This window comes from Anopheles bellator, chromosome 2 (assembly GCF_943735745.2).
Source record: "Anopheles bellator chromosome 2, idAnoBellAS_SP24_06.2, whole genome shotgun sequence".
NCBI lineage: Eukaryota > Metazoa > Arthropoda > Insecta > Diptera > Culicidae > Anopheles > Anopheles bellator.
The window spans coordinates 45,551,784-45,574,511 of NC_071286.1; the positions used below are offsets into that span (position 1 = coordinate 45,551,784).

General features: G+C 45.1%; 3 protein-coding genes across 3 annotated transcripts; all 3 read right to left on the minus strand.

The window, feature by feature from the left end:
• Positions 1-147: 147 nt before the first annotated feature.
• LOC131208681 (golgin subfamily A member 1) lies at positions 148-4,864 on the minus strand. Its single transcript, XM_058201497.1, has 7 exons — positions 3,105-4,864; positions 2,928-3,026; positions 2,110-2,249; positions 1,675-1,824; positions 1,512-1,602; positions 1,154-1,444; positions 148-1,088 (listed from the first exon to the last, which is right to left on the minus strand). Exons 1-7 carry the CDS (start codon positions 4,032-4,034, stop codon positions 945-947), a joined length of 1,845 nt encoding a protein of 614 aa, XP_058057480.1. The 5' UTR covers positions 4,035-4,864; the 3' UTR covers positions 148-944.
• A 1,168-nt stretch (positions 4,865-6,032) lies between these two features.
• On the minus strand, positions 6,033-8,833 carry LOC131210484 (prostaglandin E2 receptor EP4 subtype). Its single transcript, XM_058203742.1, has 5 exons — positions 8,525-8,833; positions 6,975-7,191; positions 6,725-6,908; positions 6,388-6,656; positions 6,033-6,321 (listed from the first exon to the last, which is right to left on the minus strand). The coding sequence occupies exons 1-5, from the start codon at positions 8,818-8,820 to the stop codon at positions 6,070-6,072; spliced, it is 1,218 nt and encodes a 405-aa protein (XP_058059725.1). The 5' UTR covers positions 8,821-8,833; the 3' UTR covers positions 6,033-6,069.
• An 8,849-nt stretch (positions 8,834-17,682) lies between these two features.
• LOC131207601 (GS homeobox 2-like) lies at positions 17,683-18,660 on the minus strand. The gene has a single exon (XM_058200222.1). The coding sequence runs from the start codon at positions 18,658-18,660 to the stop codon at positions 17,683-17,685; it is 978 nt and encodes a 325-aa protein (XP_058056205.1).
• Positions 18,661-22,728: the final 4,068 nt, after the last annotated feature.

The following is a 22,728-nucleotide window of genomic DNA, read 5'->3' on the forward strand; positions in this document are numbered from 1 at the left end:
ATATGAAATCTCGCCCTGTAAGGAGTACGAAGAATTGGAAGTTGAGAGTATGTGTTCCTCGCCAGCAACAAGTCAGATAGAAAAAAGTGTCTTGTGTTGGGCGCTGTCGGTGCTGTATGTTTATTTTTGATTTCGAATGTGTATAAATATGAACAAATGCACAAACAAATCTATTGTTCAATCGGGCTAAAGTGCAGCCCGTTAGTACGCTTCTTCTCGTCTAGCAAACACTGAAGGCTCCGCTGGTCACCTTTTCCTTTTCCTATCACTAGACTATCGATTGTGGTATGGTCACTCCACAAATGTTTTATAACTACAAGCAACAAAAACATTGTCTAACCCATGGGCATACGTGAGCGTAGGAAATATGAAAAAATGAGATTACTCTTTGCAATATTTGTAAAAGTTTGTAAAACACATAAAATATCAATCTATTGGTTTGGCTAAATATTTCACGATAAATATATACTTCTTTGGAAAGCGGATCACAAAATAACTAACACATCGCGAAGCATGAGCCATAGTATTGTGTATTGTAAAGCGCATGATAATAAGGAATGTTAACGTATGATTAGATTATAGCTGCTCGGTAGAAGCGTATAAAAAGCAGTCGTTAGTTGATAGTCAATTCACCACAGTAGACTGAATGAAATAAACAGAAATAAAACGAATTTGGTGCTCTGTCGCCATTTCGTAGCATGAGATCTGACCACTGATTACCCTTTGTGCCTTCATTATTGCAATAGGATCTCGTTCCTATGTTGCTGTGATTATGTTGTCGTTTTGCACTGAACCTGGGTTTCAGTTTCAACCGCTTGAAATAATACAAGTGTCCCCAAATAAATGAAAACAATCCGAAGAGATGCTGAGGCTTGTGGCGTGAAGCACGAGCACACGGATCGAACATGGCTCTGTGCGCGCACGGTTTCATCAGACGGTGGATTCTAATTCGTCGACAACGAGACCTGGCCAGGCCGGCTACCGAACCAACTCATCTTCCAATTAAGCGTGTCGTGGAGTAGCTTTTCTTCTTCATAACTCAACTGCAACAATGTCGACACGGCTTTGATGAGATGACGGGCTTCAACCTATCGACAGAAAGACTTGTCGTAAATGCTACGAGAAACAGATGTTGGGTTGTTGGCAAACGTACCTCTCTACTGGTAAGAAATTTTATTATCACATGCTTGAGATACCGGAAGTTGACCTCATCCATCACGATCGGCGTACCGATCGCCGCACCGTTGTGTTTGAGGTTACCATTTTCTTTTGCGACACCTTTTGAGTCAAAACTCTTTGCTCGCTCGAAAACCCGTTCATTGGGGTGCTGGGCAGTACCGATGTTAACAGGTTGATGATCTGTATTGCTGCTATTTTGACCTTTCAGCTCCTCTTGTAAGGTTTTTTTCATGTCAACGAGCCGTTGATTTAGAATTTTTATTATCTAACGGGATTAGAATCGCGGTTAGAGCGCAAAATAAAATGTTTAATCCGAGTGCCCGATAACCTACCTTGTTTTTATCAACTAGTTCCGCATTCTGCTCGAGATTCGTAGTCATTAGTTCGTCCACTTGTTTGCGTAGCTCATTGACGGTATTTAATCTGGGTCGGGATACAAAAGGATTTCCCAGTGGCAGTAACGCTAAATAGTGTTTATCGATGATTTATATTTACCGTTTGTCTAGCTCACGTTGCAGTATTACACCACGATCATGCAGCTCGATCGATTCGTCCTTTTCGTGGCGCAACTCTTGCCGAAGAATCTCTTCCTGCTGCGACATTTCGGCATTTTTCATGAGAACAGCCATTTTTTCTTGTTTTTCGCTAATTGTAGAACGAAATAAAACAATAAATTAGATGCGGTGCTTTACTGAGGCACAACTTAGTTTGATTAGTAACGAATTGATTTAGGATGATTTGCAAACAACTTTCGCTTTTATCGATCATTTCAAAAGAGGGGTAACCAATTTGATCTGGAATAGATAATATGGTTCGACATTTCTCTTTTTTGCTTAGCTACTTCTAGACTTTGGCCAACCGAATACAAAATGTCATCTGTTTCTAATTTTAATCTTTGAACATATGAAAACGTTGTCTGTCGTTACTTACTTGCCAAGCTGACGGTTTAGTTCACCCACTGTGCTTTCAAGCTCCATCAGGCGGTCGGCGCTTTCCAAACATTCCAGCAAACGCTGCTCTGACTCGGTGAGATTCGTTCGCAGCGTGCCACACTCCGTTTGCAGCTGTTCCTGTAACGGATGGACAAACGAATAGACAAATGAAGTAATTTTACTTTCTACCTTCCAGCAGTTCAATTTGAAAATTATGAAATGGAGCAGCTGTTACGCATTTTGTAGTACGGTAGTGTTAGTGGTGCAGGTGTCGATCCGTAGCGCGCTTGACAAAACTGATAAGGAAATGTCAATAAAAAAAACCTCACGATAGGAAGTGTGCCGTATCGCGTGTTTTGGGGTAGAGAAACCAATAAAAAAAACTTAAACAAAAGCATGCATTGTAATGTAGTTTATTTCACAAATCGAATACTGTTGGCCTCAGCGCGTGGACTGGCACATTGTTTTCTTTTGGAATAATGCGCACTCGGAGCACTTCGTAAAATACTTGGGCACTACAAAGTAAGTCCCATGTTTTGGCACTTTCGTTTGGTCACGGTTTTAAGCCGGTTTTTTGGCTTATCACACTCTCCTTTGGCACACAACTGATAAGCAGTGTAGGTCACACTGCCATAAATGCAGACATTAAAAACGCAAGATGATAGAAGCAGAGAGAAAGACAAGGAAGAGAGACACGTGGGGCGGATCGAACGAAAAAGTACAGACCGAGCATTTCAACTCAATTGAACCGAACTCAGATCAATGGTGCTCATTCGGTGCAGGCTGCTGGGCGATATTCCGCGCTCGGCTACTTACTAAATTGCTGCTCATAAACGTGACCTCTTCCTCGTGCTGCTCGCGTGCCTCGCGTACCGCCGAATGTAGCTCATCTATTTCTTCGCTCATAAGTTTGATCTGTGGCGGAAGAAAGAGCAACACAATGGTTCGATAAATGCTCCACCAACCGGAGTAGGACACACTGGCCATAGTTACCTTATTGTCACGTTGGGTAATCTCCGATTGCAGTTTCTCGTGCTCGAACTCTAAGTGCTTGAGGCGCTCGATAAGATCGTCTTTCTGCTTGAGAGCTTTGTGCTTCTCGGTCGTCTCCTCGGCGACCTGCCGCGACAACCGGTTGACCTGCGTTTCGAGGGCCATATTCTGACCACTCCAGCTACTTTTGATGTCCGACAGATGCAGATGTGCCTCCTCCAGACGCTGCTCGAGTAGTTTACGTTCCTGCAGCAAACATTGAATCTTCTCGTCGATACTGCTACCGTTGGTCGTTAGCGAGAGTCGCGTATCTTCCAGTACCTGGATGCGGCTCTTCAGATGCCGGTTCGCTTCCTCCACGGCCGCCAGTGTCGAGACCAGATTGGTGCGCTCGCACTGCGACGAGTGGCGTAGGTTTTCCAGCTCATCTTGTGCATTTTCCAGCATCGGTTCCAGCCCTCTCAAGCGGCTCAACTCATGCCGCAAGCTTTCAACCTGCTGCTCTGCCGTCTTCTGATGCGATATTCGATCGACGGCCTCCTGCTCGCGGAACAGTAGCATACTTTTCAGCTTCGATATTTCTTGCTGCTGGAAGTTTTGTATCTTGTCCTGCTCCTCACGCTGCAGGTCGCGCTGCACTTGGCTTGCATGTAGTTTTTCTTCGAGTGCCTTGTTTGTCTGCTCCAGGACTGTCTTGGATTCTTCCAGCAGGCGTACTTGCTCCCGAAAACCGTGCAGGAGGTTGGCCAGTTCTTGCAGTTCCACACGGGTAGCGCTCAGTTCTGCATCCTTCTGCTCGAGCACGCTCAGCTCGTCGATCGAGCTGGCGCTGGTCAGTGATTCCGCGTGGCGGCGCGATCTGGTGACGGAGATCGGTGCCACATCGTTGCCAGTTTCCTCTTTTATCTTATTTTTTAACGACGTAAACATTTTGCTCCTCAATTAAACTTCTCCACCGCGGGATGCTTTCGAACGCAACAGTCGGCTTTCCCGTGTTCTGTTGTCCAGTGTTTGGCGCAGCGTTCCGCGCTTCACTGGCCCTGCATTGTGGTTAGGCTAAACGGCTAACGTGTGGCAACCTGTGAAGAAAGGCTGCTTTGAAGTTGTTGCGGTTCACGGCACAATGTGCTCGATTGTGGCTGGAGCAGCAATAGGTTCGGTGTTGTTGTTGTTGGTGGCGCACTTGTGATAAGCGCTATTGGCTGTTTCTATCGCCCGTTTCGTCGTGGTGCAACGGGTTCTGCTAAGGTGTTCTACGATGCCTTCATTTTCCTGGCCACACGAGCCCCCGGAGGCAGGCAGCACTTCAGCTTTGATACACCTCGTTTCCACAGCACTCCAACTTGCCCTTCTTCTTTGCGCTCAACTTGAATTCTGGCCCAGCTCACACATACACCGCCGGTGCGCTTATCAGCAATGACTCTTATTCTCCACTTTTCCCGGTTCGGAAAGTATGGCACCCGGTGGGAAAATTGTGTTCCATTAGCAGTATTGAGGAAGGAAAACGGGAAGCAAGTGGGAGTCGAAAAGGGGGGCTTGACTAGAGTTATTATCACAAACAAGTTTTCGTCACTTCGGCGGAAGTTACATCGGCTTTTATTTTTTCGTTAACCCGCGACGGACGCGTCTCCTGATGAACGAATAAGACGGAGTCGCCACTGGTGGCCACGGGGAGACACAATGGCCACTTTCGCTGCGCAACCTGCCCAGCCACCAGTCCCCGCGAGTGACCTTTTCCACTTTTCCACTGTTGTGTCCAAATTTTCTTCGCCAAGTGTTTTGCATTACCGGCCCTTGCAGCAAAACGTCACATCATTTTTTTTTGCTTTGGCATGTTTTTTTTTAAAGGAAGTTTGTTTTGGTTTCTGCTCGTGTAAAATATGGCTAATTTTGTTCATACAAAATATGGTTCTTTCCATGCATACAAAACATGGCTCTTTCTGCTCATTCTGGAGTGCGAATGTTGCTTGCAATATGAACTGGCTATTGCGTGCAAGAGTTTTTCAAAGCTTGCTTGTTTGTATTTAACTTCCCAACGACGGTTATGATTTTGCTCTCGCTAATGGATATTCTGTACTGAATGTAGATCTCGGATGTTATTTTAGTGGAAAAACGCACTTTAGGTTTTAAAACGCCATTACGCCAAATGTTGATTCGGCCAGGCCTGGTCGGAAGAAGGAAGTAACTAAATATTTTGCCAATACATTAACAAACTAACAAGAATGCGCACATAATAAAATTCCATTTGCAAAATATCTTAGAGGATAAATTATTGGTTCTAAATTTGAAACTGTTAAAAAAATACCCACACAAGTTTGAGTTATTTTAAAACCTAGATCAAACAAATAATTTTATCGATCACGTTCATTTTAGATAGGGAATTTTTAACTATGTTTAATTTTTAAGGATTAAATGGATGAATGTAAGAAGTTTTAAATGAACGATTCAGAGAGAAATTGCTACAGGCTAGAAGCTAACTTATTGCTACTGGCTAACGATTGAGCTCTTTTATTTCACTGTCACTGAGCTGTTATTTTTGTCATTAAGTGACGCTCACTAACAGAGAGAATAAAACGTAGGAATAAAATTAAAAGCTAATTGATTGGATTGATTAGGATTGATTGGATTCGATTGCTCAAAACTGAGCTTAGATAGAACTACTATCGAAACAGAAGCTCGTATTCGTATTAACGTGCTCCGTAGCCGAGAGCAAACAAATAATTAGGTCTTGCTTCACTCATTCTCTACGCTCATACAATTCTCATCACTAGAAAGAAAAACCAGATTCGACCCAGAGCATAAAATACATATCGAATATTTATTGCAACTACATTCTCAAAGTGATGCTGTTCAGAACAACATCTGCCATTGGCATTGTTTTATCCTCGAGTGGTTGAAAAACCCAATGAAACGGTTCTTTATCGAGCTAAATGTGAAAGTGAACCAACGGCGTCCGTAGCACGCTTCAAGGAAGCGGAGACGAGTTGGTGGACTTTTGCAGGGGCGAAATCGCCGTCTCCACTATTTTGAACTGATTGCGGCTGAACATGTATCGTATCATCGTTCGGAGATCGCTGCGACGTCGTTGCTTCACCAGCACGTAAATGTACGGATCAAGCATGAAGTGCACCAGAATGAGAAGATCGGAAATGCGGAATATCCAGGACAGTTTTTGCTCCATCGCTGGGCTGATATTTTGTAACAAGATGATGCTGATCTGGGGACAAACATTAGGAAACCAAGGTGAGGTCACGATTGTCAGCACATTCCGCGTTTGACTTACCATTTGTGGGAGCCAGCAAATGAGGAAAAAAACGCTGAGAACGGTCATCAGTTTGGCGAACCGAATTTCCTCCGTCGTCGGTTCGTTGAACATCCGGATGATGTTGGAGTCGGTGAAGCTCGCCGACTTTTGCGAATGGCGCATGGACCGACTCAGCATCGGTGTGGGTTTGATGGAACCAAACTGACGGCACATTTTACGGTGAGATTGATACAGCACCTTCCGTACACTGAGATTACAGATGACGATCCCAATGCAGAGCAATATTCCTGAGTAGTAACATAGAACGAAGTTGTTGAAAAATGGCCTTCGTTTTCGCGACTTATCCGTGGCTTACCAACGCTGAAGAATATGTACGCGTACGCCACGTCCATTGGTTCCGTTGCACTTTTGTAGCGCGCGCATGCTTTTTTCCTCTCATCAAAGTATATGCCAAACCCGAACAGGGGAAGGAAGGTTATGAAGGCCCCGATGGTCCAGAGGATGAAGATCGATTTGCGGATGAGATTATCCGTTACGTACTGGAGAACCGGGAAAGAGGGAGATCAGCACCATCACGGACAACTGGCCCCAGGACCCCTACGTACCTTGTGGTAGAAAAACGGTTTCGCCAGCGCTATGTACCGTTCGAGCGCCATAACGAAGGCCACGCAGCCGGAACTGATGCCGAAAACACGCCAAATCACACGAAAGGTGCAGAAGTGGCGAATGTTGGCGGTTACCAGCTCCTTCGGGAGGTAAAGATGCAAACACATCTGCACAAACATTCCGCACAGTCCAATCAAATCATTCGTCAGCAAGCATCTGGAATCCGACGCGGGGTGGACAACGGAGCAAAATTACTCATTAATGGGTGTAACGCTTGGTAACAAGGGCAAACTGAACATTGCGAATGAACAGTTTAACTAATCAAAATAAAATGCATTTTTGTTTGCAATTTCATTCTTCGATCTTCAAAGCTTCGATCTGCTAAAACCTCACTTAGGAATTAAATATTTAAATTTTGTGACTGTTCAATTGATCTTTGCTTCTTTGCCGTACTCTTTCCCATTATTTTTATTTTTTTTATTTTTTTATTTTATTTATTTATTTATAAACCCGGTTGCTTAAAGCTATACAGGCGAGGCTTAAGACACTAAGGAGAGGAGAGGAAATAGGAGAGGGAGAGGAGAGCAAAACGGACAACAAAGTAGAACGAGACTCCTTTGTGAGGCAGATAACAGCACCTAGGCTGGATAAAGGTTTTGTAACAGGGCACGTCTGAAGGACGCTAGAGGAAGGTGGAAGTCAAAGTAGCAGTAGGATTGATTAAACGCACGGAGACAACGGAGGAAGGGGTCGGAGGAGCCATAAAGAGTGCGGCGAAAGGGAATGAGGAAGCAATCACGGCACTTTCCCATTATGTTAGTTAAATAATATCCTTTTGTTGTTGAACTAACTTTCTTACATGAATATTTCAGTTTTCAAAAATAAATGAATGTTTGTTTGTTTAATTAAAACTGAATTGTCAAATTCTGTATATTTTTACTAAATGGTTTAATTCTAATGTGCATTCTAATATAATATAGTTACAAGATTTTATGCAAAACATTACATTTCGTGGAATGGAAGCTGTTATAGTCTTTGAAAAAAATACCCACACAACTATTGCAAGTATTAGAGTCCGATCTCAAATATGATGAGGTTACATGAGACTACACTAAATGCGAGACAGCTAGAGCAACCGTAATAATCGGTGATATGTCTGATGATGTGCCATCGTGTCTGCTTTAAACCTTGGTCTTCTTAATTGCCGAGGACAACACCATACAACATTTATCTCATTGCCTTCAATAAAGAGGAACCAAACAGTAATTACTGTTCTTCCAGTGATCCTGGAAACCCACCCGGGAGCCCTACGTCAGTGCAATTTATTGAACACATTCGAATCCCGCTAATTGCCGGCATTCGCAGCAGGCAAGCCCACATGTTAGCCTCAGTGTCCTTCTTTATACAACGCTATCTTCATCATGATTTCATAGTCCTACAATCCCATGTCCGGAAACGAGTCGAAACACTGTGGGCTCCAGCAGTTGGGCACGTGACGCGAATTTCGATTGACGAACCCTGGCGCTTCCAGAGATTCCACAAAACTTACTTCAGCATGAGCGCGTGTTTGGTGTTTCGGACGTTACGCCACAGGTGAATGAGGGCGATCAGGTTGCCCACGCAGCCAAAAATGTACGACAGGACCACGAGCACCAAACCCCAAGTTCCAAGGAACCGCCTCTGGGTTCCGGCGGCTGTGGTTGCACCGGCAGCCAGTTCCTCGCCGTCGGCTACACTTTGGTCATCGATGGTGTCGGTACCGTTTGTCGACAGGACGGCTGCCGAGGCCATAATCGCAAAATCGACCAGCGTTTCATTGAAGATACCACGCAAACTGTTGCTCATTTTGAAGCAGCGTCCGTTCGGTCCTTGATAGACAATTTTTGATCCAGGAACAAGGCACTGACAATTTCACGAATGGTTTGACCTCTGCTGCTCACTCTCTGCGGTGTCACACTCTTTGTAAGCAACACATTTCACGAGATGGCCCTTGGGATGCAGCATTTAGCCATACACTTGCCATACGATCCCGACCGCTAGTTAATCGGATGCCTTAAAGGTGCACGGGAAAGCCGCAAGATATCACTTTGATTCCTCGTTGACCACCCAAAACTACAGCCGACAAAAGCCCAGAAGGGTGGCTCTAGGACCCTAGCTCGTGCGCGCATCCGTTCGATTCGGGCACTGAAATGTTACTAATCGACGAAGGTAGCCGGCTAGTGTCTCTTCCTGCTCGCTGGTGATAATGGCCACGATGATGATGGTGGGCCGCCCGTTTAATGGCTAGCCTCTCTGTGTGTGAATACAAACACAGAGGGACTCCCAAAATGGCACAGCGACAGGCAGGAACGGCTCCGAACGGGAGAAGAATTAATTTTTCTCCTGCAATCACCGCGTCGCGAGTAGTTTTTATTGATCGTTTGTATTTAAATTAAATGGAAATGCGATACATTTCGCGTGCCGCCAACAACCGTGCCCCCGCGCGAAGTCGCCTTAGGCCATCGTCTGGCCGCAGGGTAGAACTGGGTTTGGTGTACGATGACCGAGGACAATGAGAAGCTACTAGCTGTGAGTGTGATCCCCACGCCTGGAAACACGCCGAGAACTCAGAGCACACCGCACACGAGCACATCAAGATATGAATACTAAATCGATGTAAAGCCGGGATCTGCTTTCATTGGACCCCTGAATGTCTAGGCGGTCCGAAAGTCACTGGGTCCTGCACCGGGGGAGCTCAGCTCAAAACGGATATGGCCACCGTTGATGGTGCGGTTACTGGAGCGTTGCGCTTTCGGAATGTGTGTCCCTGTCTCACGTCCCACTGGAATGGTTGGTAGTGCATGCAGTTAGCTGGCAACAGATACGGGATGTGGGCAATATGGTGGACGACCATCAGTGAGCCGGTGCCTCGTTAACGTTAAGGCGAAGAATCGGCTAGAGTTTCCGGTAGCCGTTATAGAGTAGCTGTTCCGGTATCGTCGGCAAACTAGAACCCATTCTCACGCTCAGTTGGATAGTTTGCATGAATTGGATTCCTTGAATCAAACGCTGCAGGGTGTGCTTGGAAAATGGTACTGCTGGTGTCTGGGGGTGATGGCGGTCGGTCGAACTAGAGGGGTCAATAATATTCGGATTCCGAGACAGCGTAATGTCTTCTCCTCACGTACGGGCATGGTTTCAGTTTCGACGACCTTGCTCCACACCAAATCTGTCGTTGTTACCAACACGCCAATGTAAATTTAAATCAGTGTTTCTCTGCCACCTGTCATTTCTGCTTTGTAGCACTTGCTCTGGTCATTATCATATCATTTACAAAATCAAGGGCACCTACAATGATGTGCTGAATGATTTTGATAATTTCAAAGTACCAAACCCTTAGTGAGATCGACATTGTATTCCCAAAAGATCGTACCTGTTCCTTTCTGTCCTGTCGGATACTCTGCCGAAACCCGAAAGCACCGTGCGAAAGGATGTGACGCTTAACGCTCTGGGGCTACGGGCTAATTATTGATTGGTATCCTTTCCATTGATGTCCGCTTCTGTTGTGACGCAAAGATCGATCGAAAAAATGTACTACAAACGGCTTTGGGAGCTACAGTGCGCCGACATACGCACACGCGTGATGCGTAGGTCCTCGGTGATCCTAGGCGATCGCTTGCCGCAAGCTATTGACACTTTCGATCAGCAAAACGATCCTCGATATACACAAAAAAACGGGAAACCTGTAAACAAACACACCCAACGGACAACGGAGAGCGCTTGTGAAAGGTAAACATCCATCGGTGGCGTGTTGATCTTGTTGCCACGTTGCCTCTTCGCTACCATTTCGGTGAGCTCGGTTTTTTTTTCAGCCTTGCAGTCGCGGTGCTATTGTGGTTCTTCTTGCAGAGCTGGCGGAGTGAGCAGGTTCAAACGAAGAATTATAAGCGCTTTTCTAGCCCGGACTATTGGTACCAGTGTGGCGTAGCCAATTTAATTTGATATCATTTTATAATTTTAATGAAATTTGTTTGTTATCTTAATTTCACCGCTAATTGGATTAAGGCTAAGGGTCTGCTGCCTCGACTTGCATCGCGTTCCGGCCCAAAACGAGGGCTGCGGAAGCAAATTTCCGTCGGCCTCCCGATCCCGATGAGTTGGCACATGGTGAAGGGCACCGGAAAACGGGACCAAGCGTAGAGACGATCGGGAGTGGCCGAGAACGCTCACGGTCCGGCCTATCATGCCAAGGACTTTTCGGTGGAAGCCACCCGGCAGTGTGAAAGGAGCATCAACTGGAACGGGCGACCGGCCGGATGGTTCCGGGTTTTTCTGTAGTGGCCCTGACGCACCGTTAAATGGCTGTGCCGTACGGATGGACACACGTTAATAAGCCTCAATTTCGATACGCTTTTCAGTTTCAGGCGCAACAGCAGCTCTCCAGAGGGGAAGGTTAACACCGGGAGCGACAATTGTGCTTTGGAAAACATTCCCAACGCTCGAGCAGCACAGCGGGATCTTCTGGGACCAGTCTGAGCTTTATCGCCAGAGACGAGAGACCATAAAACTACGTACTTCATGAAAGAGGGTTGTGGCCATTTACAACAGACTGTTGGGTCATTCTTCTTGGAACATGCCGGCTCGAGGATCCGGAGCTACGTTGGCCACTAGGACAACGTATCAATTCGAGCGCTTGTTGTTACATCATCGAGCACACGATTCGGCTATACGTTTCTTGTCTGGCGTTCACTGGAAGGTATCCCCGCGATAAAGGGGTTGTAAATCTTTCCCGGTATATCAGCAACGCAGCAGGAATGACGCACTCTATCGACGTGTTGGAAGCAGTTCCCGTGGTCCCGGAGAATACTGATCGACCCAGTGTTACAACACAATTGGAAAGCATGCTCGGAAGGGTACCACACTCTGTAGAAGCTCAACACTATCGGAACCACTTCCTCTTCCAGTGCTGAGGCTGTTGGCAGGTTATTAGGATGTCTTTAAACTCCTTCGGGAGCTCCTGCGGGAGCTCCTTTTTTCTGTTGTGTTCTCATGAAGCTGCAAATCTTGGCAAAAAAGTCGGAAAAGGTTAAAACGAAAACGAATGAGGACATTGCTTGACATGGATCGTTTCCGTGTCATTCACTGGTGCCGTGGGAGAAAGCAATTGTTACCTGGTATTCTCAGAATGGCGTGCAAAAGTAGGAAGGAAGTGCACATTTTGGAGTCGTTTGTAGCGTTCCGATGGGAATTGTTCCAACTATAGAACCGATTGTGTCAACTTTGAGGACACTCGTGACTCTACGATAGAAAGGAATGAGATATGTATTGTGTGGATTGATGGATCTGCAGTTTCAGGATGCTAACAAGCAATAGAAAGCATCTTCAAGATAAATTTTAAACTGAGTTCATTTAACTGGAATTATAGGAACGCATAGGTAATGACTGCAGGACCCTGCATGATCTTGTTCTTTCTTATCCCTGTTATTTTAATTTTTATACGATTTATTTGATAGTTACCGTACTTTGACGTAATTGATCATGGCCTAATGTTCCATTCTGGAGCTCTGATCTCTTTTCAGGTGATATCCTTCTAATATCGAGCATCGATGTTTGCTTCAAATGGATTATAGGCTATAGACACCAAATTTTCGGTATAGAGACCATTCGGTAGTCATCATAGCCAACATGTTGACTAATTAATATTCAAAACGTTTAAGATGTTTTACCAAAACCGACAGTTGCGTCACGGGGACACGCACATGACACTGTTCAATGATCGTACATCAAAAGCATTCCTCTCTCATTCTAACGAATCCGAAGATGTCCGGTGGTGATGAAGCAGTTTTGCGTCGATCGTCCACCGTCGACATCACAGCGGAGTTGAAAATTGCACGCCCATTACAGGACGATGAGTATGGTTTTTGCCGCGATCGCTTGCCGATCGTTTTCCCACGATTCCGGGGGCTCCATAGGGTGGTGCCTCCCCGTGGCGAAAATGGTTCCTTGACTTTTGACCGGCCCTGCAACTATTCAAATCGGATGCTCGATCAGCGCCGCGGGTGGTGACAAATTCAAATCCAATAGTCCACTCCAGAAACGCTCCAGGGACCAGCGAATAGGGAGCAGACCTGAGCGGTACCTGTGCCTGTATCTGCCGTAGGCCTGTGGCGGTGGTTTTGTCACCAAGCCCAGCGGGGGCGGCCCGCGCGTTATGTGGACCTGTTGCCCAGAGGCTAGGGTTTGCCGATGTGCAGTTAGAGTCAGTGTCGGTGTATTTTACGCTCGGGACATGCCTGGAATCGGGAGATTCGGACACAAAAGCCGTCCAAGACGTCCCGTTCTTGCGTCGGTGGCTCGTCCTCGTCCCACCTTTTGTGCGCTGTGACTGATGTGCCCCAGAATGGATGAATGAACGGAGAACAACGGGCGGCATGAATGGACCGAAGACACTTTTCATGAATGAGTACTCACAATGAGTGGTAACAGGTAACCATAGTTGACCATGAAAGGAACTAGGGAAGGAGCGGGACAGATAGAGAGAGAGAAAGAACGACCGAAAACAATTGCCATCCTTAAGGAGAGCCGCCAACTACCTGCGCCAATGTGAAACGGATCAAGGAATGCTCGGGGTTTTCGGAAGGCGACCAAAAAGGAACACTTTTTGTTGTTCAAATCAAACATCCCAGTCCGACCTCGGTTCGATCAACAGAATTGAACCTACCTCGCACAATTCGCTGGCTTTTCGATGAAGAATACAGACGAGAAGCAGTGACTGCACAGGACTCGCCGCCAGACAGAGTGTCGTCGCCGGTCCGGCAAAGAGGATCCTTCGCCACTCGGTTCACCGACAAAGGACCGACTGTTGCACCGAGGAATGGCAAGTACAAGCGAAAAAAACACACACACACACCCCTAGGACCACCTTTGGGCTGCGGTGCGCAATGATAATAAATTAACTTCCCTTTGGAAAACCAAACAACGCACAAATTACAGCAACACACACTCAGGCTAGCGGCAAGGAAGAACGGTCGCTCGAAAGACAGTGGAACTACGGTGCAACACCTCGAAGGTCCTGGGCCAGGTTCAGTACCTTTGTCCTCCAGAGGACCACGGGCACGGGTGGTGAAATCGATTTTTATTGGAGTTTTATTCCTTTCGCCGGATCGGCAGGACCGGACTTTAATTGGAGGCACTGCTGGAGTGAGCCAGCGGAACCGTGGTCAGGGTTCCTTCTTTCCTACATCTGTTTACTGTTGTGGTGTGGCGTATTCTAAGCGAATCTGACCACGCACCACGCAAGGTGGCCAAGCCGATGGCCGTTCTATGATTAATCGATTCCACCTTCGTTGTGGTCGTGGATTATAGGTTAAAGGTTCTTTTCCGCGTTTTAAGTTTGCTCCGTTTGGCCATCCTCCAATAGGACCTCTCGTTTTTCGTCCGAGGATTGATTTGTGGTTTGTTGACAGTGGACAGTGTTGCGGTGTCCCGTCTTAAAAGGGGCATCCACGGCCCATGGCTATTATTAGGCGAATGCTATGTTTGTTTATTATATTTTCATCGCCATCATCAACGGATGGTACCGAAAAGTTTTGTGGTTTTTTATGGAGGTAAACGACCTGATGGCAAAACAACGCAGTTTTGACGACAACGATAGATGATAAATAAGGTCCTTTCGTAGAGGACGATCTATTCTGGAAACATCAATACGAATTTCCGCTGTTCAACGGCCAATTTTCAAGATAGTGGTACTTCGATCAAACGAGTTTCTGCAGATAGCAGGTTCAATCTAAAAGTTCACTGACAGTTTCAAATGATATTTTACAGTTTCAAAATCGTTGGATACTGTAAGTATTTGACAAACTATAAATTTCAATAAAAAGATAGTTCTTTCTAATCAATGTTTACGAAGAATTAGATTGGTTGCGATCTGTATTTGTGGAATCCACAGAAATACAGAAAGTCTACTACACTCTACTAGTGTTAGTAGCAAATGCTATGCATAAACTATTTTACGGATTGTTTACAATCTTTTTTGAAGGAAATATATTGAGAAATAAGTACTTTATTGGTTTATTCGTTTAATGAGAGTCGTAGAATTAAAACCGTGAACTTTTTACACCTTTTCTTCGGTAGAACATATTGGCGAAAGACTTGAATTATTTAACCTTTATATTGGTCTGCTTCAGGAGGTCCTATAAGGTTATCAAATGTATGTTTAAGCATATAAAAACTAAAGGACAATCGAGTTTTTTAGAGGACGGAATAATTGAAAGAACGGCTAATATAGTGTTATTTCAGACTAAGCACAAATTCCAAAGTAAAAGCACTCCATCTTAATGAAACGCTATGCCCGATAAGCAATTTACCCGTTCGTGTCGATGATCGTTAATGTCGGACAGCAACAGTTTATGGTGTTGCTAATAATAGATAGATAGAGTATGGCTATCGCAAGAAAACTATCCGGCCAATATCCGGCTGGTGGTAGGTACACGAACATAATTTTTATACCATTTTTTATTGAATTGTGCACAACATGGTCTAGAAGTTGGTCTAGACTTGACTGAACAATTTCAAAATTTTGGGTCCTGTTAGCCAATGTAAAAAAAATCTATTGAAAAATGGTGAAACAGTGGCCAAAATTGAAAAACTTCCGGCTGGGCACACTTTCACGAGCGATCTAGATTAGTGAAGATAAGCCGCTTTCCGGAGACCGCCCGCTTGACTCCATTGACCGGCTGTGTCAACAGCCGTGGAGAGTTTCCACTCCATTACAACCGTTGTAATCCGGCCACTCGGAGGATCCTGTATGAACCTGCCGCCTGCCGAGGCCCGCTCGAGAGGCGCTCGTGGCTCTTTCGATGTTCCGAGCCTCGAAGCAACAAAGCGTCTCACTTAGCCGGCTCGCTGCCTCTGCTTCCTTGACCGACAGTGAATGGTTCCGGTTCGGTTTTCGGCGTCGTCCTTTCTGGTTAGCCACTTCCCGTCGCCTTCGCTCACTTATCCGCCCACATAATTGATCCGTTTCCGAAAGCCCTGGCCCTCGTCATAAACGTCATCCTTAACGGCAGGTCGAGGACCCGGAACCCCTCCATTTGTGGAAGTTTGGGAGTTCCTTCGTGTATTTTTTTTTTCTCAGTGAGGAAAACTTCATCATCACGCTGCCATCACGGGGCTTGCAAATAGGTTGTTAGTTTCTTGTTCCCTTGCCGTTATTGTTTGTCATCAGCCCTGCTGAACACAGAGTCCGAGGATCCGGTTCGAAAAAGGTGTGCCATTGGCTACTCGGCTGAATTTGCAAGTTCATAAGCTACAATGAAAGCGGATTCGCTTCTGACTTCAGAGGTTATTGGGTTCAGGGTACGATCGTTTACCATACACGAGAGGCAGATCCTAGAGAGCACCGACAGATTGGTACTTCCACTTCCGTCGTTGCCTGGGTCCGGATCAGGCACACAATGAATGTGCAAATGTTCGCCAAGCAATCGGTATGGATCGGCGTTCGGGCCGCGTCTAGAAACAGGAAGCTCGGTGTGATGATGATGAGCGTGAAAATTGAAGTAAATTAGCTTCATATGCAGTTGCTTCCGGTGCGTTTTTGACGGATGGATTCCGTCCCTTTGCAAGGAGAAAACTCATTTTCTTCTGGAATGCTTGCTGTGGATGGGATACTAATTGACCCATTAGGCAGAGGATTCCGAGCAGTTGGTACCAGTTGTCTGTGAAGACAGTACCAAAGATATAAAAGATGTTAGTTTCAAATGATTTTGTGGTAAAGTCATTGAGTTAGTGAAGTGCGCATCGCATCGTGATTTTGGGTCGTATATTTGTCCAAATGCTTTATTCAAGGACATGAAAAGGATATATTCTCCCTGACCAGTTTTGTATTTTGTACAAACCATATTTTACTTTCCAATGCGATACGTACGTTTGATGCGTTTGATTTGAAAAAATAGTTGACGTAGCCGCTACTCACTAATCCATAGTTCATTCTTTAAGAAGAAGGTTGTTTACATTTATTAAGGTTGTTATTTACGATACGCCGATAAAAAAACAGGAAATTTTTTTTGTTACGATCAACATCATCTGTCGTTGATCACACATTTACAATTACTGTGGCCACTAGCTATGTAAAAGTGTGCGATTTAAATGGTTTTTTTCTTTATTTTTCAACTATTCACATCGAATAGTTTGTATACCAAGCTTTCGACATTGATAATGATAATAATTTCAAGCTTGATAATTACATCGGAGTAAAAAATGGGTAATTTTCCGTTCAACTTTTGCAAGATAATTTTGAATACCATTTTTGGAAAAACTATTTTCTTTCAACGATGGTCTATAAATTTAAGTGATTCAAGTATAAGTTAGAAAGTGCAATGTCGGAACTATTTAATGTACCATAATGTTACAGCAAAGAGTAGTTTTCTTTGCATTCTTTTTCAATGTTTCAATGTTCAGACCATGTGCTAATGTGCTTTCAATCTACGAACGATCTGTTGATGGCCCTTCTGTGCAAGATACATTCCCATTATCTTCCCCAAAAACAACAATGAGGTATTTGAATAATTTTTTGATATTTTAGAATTTTATTATAAATTTGCATCCCATACGGTAACATATCTAATTACTGGTAAAACATTCCCGTGTTCAGAACAGATTGATAAAGTCGTTTGCATCTCTCAACTATGTACAATAAGAAGCACCAAATCGGGTGAGAGATCACCACGGTCAGTGGTGATAGTGTTTGCTAAAGTCCCACGCTTTCTCCTGGTTGTGGTGTTGGTCTGCGCTGGGTGACGCTGGAGCTGAGTCCACTCGCAGCTGATCCTCCGAGTCCGATCCGTGCCCACAGCTCGATCCTCGGCAGCAGCACTGCTGAGCGTGGTGCTCCTTGGGCGAAAGTCGATCCCCGATCCCCGGTGCGCTGCCGATCTCTCCAAACGGTGCGTCACCCTTCTTGCGCTTGACCCGACGATTCTGGAACCAGATCTTGACTTGCTTCTCCGATAGCCGGAGCCGCGTGGCAATCTCGATGCGCCGCAACCGCGTCAAGTACATGTTGTTGGCAAACTCGCGCTCGAGTTCGAGGAGTTGCGTGCTAGTAAACGCCGTCCTAATCCTTTTGCTGGACAGTTCGTCGTCGATGGTGTAGGTTTGTGGGAGATCGAGCGGTGTTGGGGACGGTGTGGTAGGGAGCGCACTGGAACTACCGGTGTTGGAAGCGCTGATTATGGACGTGGACTTCTTGGAACTGCCGGCAGAAGGCGTCGGTGGCGACGAGGCACTGTAGGGAGTGTAGCGTTCCGGGGTTCGTTCGGCGCGGTACAGCTTCCGGTAGTAGTCCTCCTTGGGGGAGAGCTTCGGTGGCGGCGAGACATCGGTCGGTTGGTAAAGTTTCGGTGACAGTTCGAGCTTGAGCTCCGACTGCCAGAAAGGCACTCCGGCCGCCGAGGGACCCGTTGGTGTGTGGGGCAGAACGTGCGGGAAGTGTGGCGATTGTTGCTGCAACAGTTGTTGCTGATGCTGTTGCTGCTGCTGTTGCTGTAGGCCAAGTGAGAACAGATAGCTTCCGACGTAGCTCGCCGTGTACGGCAGAGTGGCTGGTGGAGTCACGGGCAGTTGCGTGAACGGACCATACGGGAAGCTCTTCTTCACTGGCACCGGCTTATCACTGATCAGCGAGTCCACCAGAAATGAGCGCGACATTTTGACGTCGGTTTTGCGGTCACTAACTCAGGCACTACACTCAGATCACTTGCAATAGGCGTTACGAGCGTTACAATCAAGTGTGTTGGCTAGATCAATTCCTGCCACAACCTCACTTCCCGGACACAAATCTCGAACTGCCGTAGAGGGCTGATGCTGGGAAGGGTATTTATAGGTCCCGCCAGGTCGGTGTCCTTTTCCTCCCCTCCATCGGTGGCCCTAAACGGATGGTTGCGATTGGTACAGGAGCGGCGTAACTGGGCATGGCTAGGTCAACAAGCTGAGGCAACTACCTGCGTGTGTGTGTGTGTGTGGAAAAAGGGATCCGGTAGCCCTCGGTGGAAAGGGCCTGGTAATCAGTGGCACGGCAATTCGTCACCTTTCTGAGGGGTGAAAACCTACATCAACAGATGGTCGACCACGGCTTCGGGTCCTTTCCTTTTGGTGGCCTACAACGTTGACGCAGCTCTACGGGATGAATGGGTCGATTGCTGGATGGAAGGAAGCGTCTCTCAGTTATTCATAGAACTATCTGTAAACACGGAGGAAAGCAAAAAAAGGTGATCACGTGGTCCGTTCATCATCGGGCTCGAGTGAGCTCCGCCCCTTTCGTACATCGTCACACCGTGTCCTATCTTTCCTTTGCGGTGCCTTACATTCGAATTCTAGGTCTACGATCGTATGGCTATTAACTTAAGGTACCGGCCACTCGAAAGCTTAGGTTGGCTTGGCTAGACTTTTCGGCGCGACCAGAGACGAGCCGCCAGACTGTCTGGCACAGCAGACCAAGGTGAAGATCCCACATCCCCGGCAGGAGGTCGGTGAAGAAGAAGCAGGCTCGTGTCGATCGCATTTGAAGCAAACGATAGATAACAGACCGACTCGGGAATGTAGTGGAGATGGTCACTAAAGTGCAATTAGGTGTGTGAATCTTCAAATTCTTATTTTATTTAAATTGGAATAAAACGTATGCCCCAATTTATAGCTCATTGAAATGTAAAAATTAGAAATTCTTTGCAGGACATCATAGTTCGGAGGTACGTTTGTTTGTGACGCGCTTTCAGGTTTTTAGTTTCTGTAATTCAAGAGATATGATGAACGGAACATCGAAATAAATTAAAAACAAGAAATGTGTAAACAAATGGAGCTACCGAACGTTTTCTTTGAGACATGCAGTAGTAGTTCTGAGCCTAGTTTGGCGAATTAAAATCCTTTGCTAAATTTAAGTCCTTCTTTGAAATTAAGTCACAAATGCATATTTTACAAACGTTACATGTAAAAATATGCGGATATATGAAAACTAATTGCTCGTTCACACCGTCCATTTGTTTTCTGATTTTAAATCAGCTTTATGATCAGTTGTTGTACATATTATTTTAACTTTTTACTAACATAATTTATTATGTCTTTTGATTGATTTTTATGAGATTTTTTCTACAACATTTTTGGGAGCGATCTGAAGAAAAAAATTACAAAACTGTTTGTAATTTTTGAACAACCAATTGAAAATAATATTCAATGATTTTCAATTTGAGTCAGTTTTCACTGAGACTGATAGACGGTTTTTGCACTAAAGTAAGCATTCCAGTCCACTTTACAATAGCGTTTGTATAAATCATAGATTTATTTGAGTGAAATGAATGACAAAAATCGAAAGCTTGTTCTAAAGCTAAACAATGTTTGCACTTACAACGAAATCGGTTGAATATACGACAATGTCAATTCCGATAAAATCACCATCAGTAATAATCAAGAATATATATCTAAAATAATGCATGTTTTTAGAAACTCTATCTCTATTACTGAGAAAAGGTGACAATAGAAAAATTGATTGATTGATTAATAACACACATTGGAATTAACTATTTCTGTATAGTTGTATAGGATGAGTAACAACAACTTCAGTGCACGTTTTTAAATGCAAATTCATTCCACTAAACAACCCTAATGTAATGTAGTGTAGAAAAATAACTTATTCATTTTGCCATTGGCGGTTTGCATTGATACAGCAATTGGCGTAGGGCGATCCGCGATCTCTTTCGACGATTCTCTACACTAACCCAAAAGGCATTTGTTGTAAAGCAAAATGGATGCCTAGAACAATATTTAATGTTTTATGCTTGACCGACACGTAGATCTGTGAGCACGATAAGCCCTTTTATAATTGCTGTAAGAAAAATCCCAAAATCAGGAGGCGTTTTACACATTTAGCAATGGCAAAGGGTTAACGGAGGCGCAATTGTAGCGAAAACACAAAAACCCATTTTGCCAATGCGGACAAAAGGACGAATGTACACTGGAACATCCTTTCTTGGCAAAACCGACAAACACAAAGGATGAACCAATTTGCAGCGGATTGGAAAGATTGATGTTTGGCCCTGCAGCGGGATGCTGATGTTATTTTCGGATTAGTTTATTGTTTATTTGGCGCAGCCTTTCTTGCGGATGCGGGACGTTGGTTGCCAAAGGCTGCCGGCGACCGTTTCGCGGATAAACACACTGGATGATTTACAGAAAATATTCGATGTGCAAATCGTGACTAATATTTGCACTTATTTTTAAGAGCTCGATAGTCTATCTGGTAGAATAAGGATGTTTCATTTATTAATTTTTACCACATAAATTTAAACAACATTCCTAATATGTGCTCTTATTTTTTAATGAATCATGAAGCTATTGGTACTCTCTCACCAATTGTTCGATTCGCCATTTTCTATTTGAACTTCGATCTTTTCATTAACTCAACAAAATTAACAGAAGCTGTACTTACATGTTGTGCAATTGTTGTGACTGAGTTCAAGATATCTTTCTCCAATTTGCGTGGGAAGAACTACCAATACCTCTGATAACTATCGCAACAACTGTCGAGTGTCCTCGAACGTTGAAGAGCGGTCGGCGGTCCACTTCCTTGATGTTTGATGAACCGAGCGAAGGACGCGTTATGGGTGGGTGAAGTTCTATGAACCATACTGTAAAGCTACTCACATGACACTTTAGATCAGACTTACCGACAGACGAGCTGATCGGCTTGCCAAGCAATCGGAACCAAGTTTAAGTTCAAGCAATGCGAATTGAACCAACCATAAGTTTAAAATAATGAATTGGCAAAAATACGCCACGAAATTCTCCGGCGCGCACCGAATTGCAATCGAGAACGACAGAAATGACCGTTCAAGTGTCCGTTCCGTGAAGAGGTCCTTAAAGCACAACGATCAATCAATTATTTTTATTGCCGCGGCTAGAGGTTTGTACTGCGCTATCTAAGGCCCACTATAGAAAGCCGGAGGAAGCCAATAAAACCGAAGGCATACGGTACCGTTGTCGCCGACGATTCCGTCATGGTCCTTTTGCGCATTTCGTCGTCGTTCGTCCTGCGCAACGATCGCTAGCCGGAACCGGGGCGCAGAAGAATGCATGAATGGGGCGCATGAATGGGATGCACTTTTGGAAATCGTTGTCAAATGCCACAAAACATTTAAACAAGCATCACTCCAGCAGCGTGATAAATTGTCCGTAAGTCCTCCCGAAGCTGCCGGCGGAACGGGTCGATCCGACGCATCGCGTCTTGAGATTGCCTTCCCTGTCGACCGTCGGCTTGCGTTATCCCTAGGCATTCCATCCTCGGCGTTCCTCGGATTTTTCAGCTACCTTTTTTGCGCCCTATGAATGACCTCATTCTTGTCTTCGCCCGACGCTCCCTGCCACTTCCTTCGAGTGTGCACGATTGATCTAATGTAAGTTTTTGCCCACTTTTGCCACCGCGTGCAGTTATGGAATTTCGCCAGTGCCTAGAAGAAACGGGACAGTTACGAAGCAAAAAAAGCAAGATAGTACAATAGTGTCGGGAGAGAAAAAGGAACAATTTTATGCAAGTTTTTGATGCAGTTTTACATTGCCTTTTTGGTGCAGTTTTTTGTCTGTCCCCGCATTATTCCAGAAGGACTAAGGGGGCCCGTTTTATGTAGTGCCTTTGTAAGTGCTTCGATGAGTGCTTCTTTTCTGCGTCTATGTGAAAGAAAGAAAGAAAGAAACGCAAGTCGTGTCGAGTGGGACAATGTTGCAATTATG

What these genes read in the sequence shown, in the direction of transcription:
- LOC131208681 (XM_058201497.1), bottom strand. Translation starts at nt 4,034, where the DNA reads ATGTTTACGTCGTTAAAAAATAAGATAAAAGAGGAAACTGGCAACGAT. An exon ending in CTAAACCGTCAGCTTGGCAA is followed by an intron (nt 1,825 to 2,109) that starts GTAAGTAACGAC and finishes TTCTACAATTAG; the next exon opens with CGAAAAACAAGAAAAAATGG. An exon ending in AATTTCTTACCAGTAGAGAG is followed by an intron (nt 1,089 to 1,153) that starts GTACGTTTGCCA and finishes TTCTGTCGATAG; the next exon opens with GTTGAAGCCCGTCATCTCAT.
- LOC131210484 (XM_058203742.1), bottom strand. Translation starts at nt 8,820, where the DNA reads ATGAGCAACAGTTTGCGTGGTATCTTCAATGAAACGCTGGTCGATTTT. An exon ending in AACCGTTTTTCTACCACAAG is followed by an intron (nt 6,909 to 6,974) that starts GTACGTAGGGGT and finishes CCGGTTCTCCAG; the next exon opens with TACGTAACGGATAATCTCAT. An exon ending in GTACATATTCTTCAGCGTTG is followed by an intron (nt 6,657 to 6,724) that starts GTAAGCCACGGA and finishes GTTACTACTCAG; the next exon opens with GAATATTGCTCTGCATTGGG.
- LOC131207601 (XM_058200222.1), bottom strand. Translation starts at nt 18,660, where the DNA reads ATGTCGCGCTCATTTCTGGTGGACTCGCTGATCAGTGATAAGCCGGTG.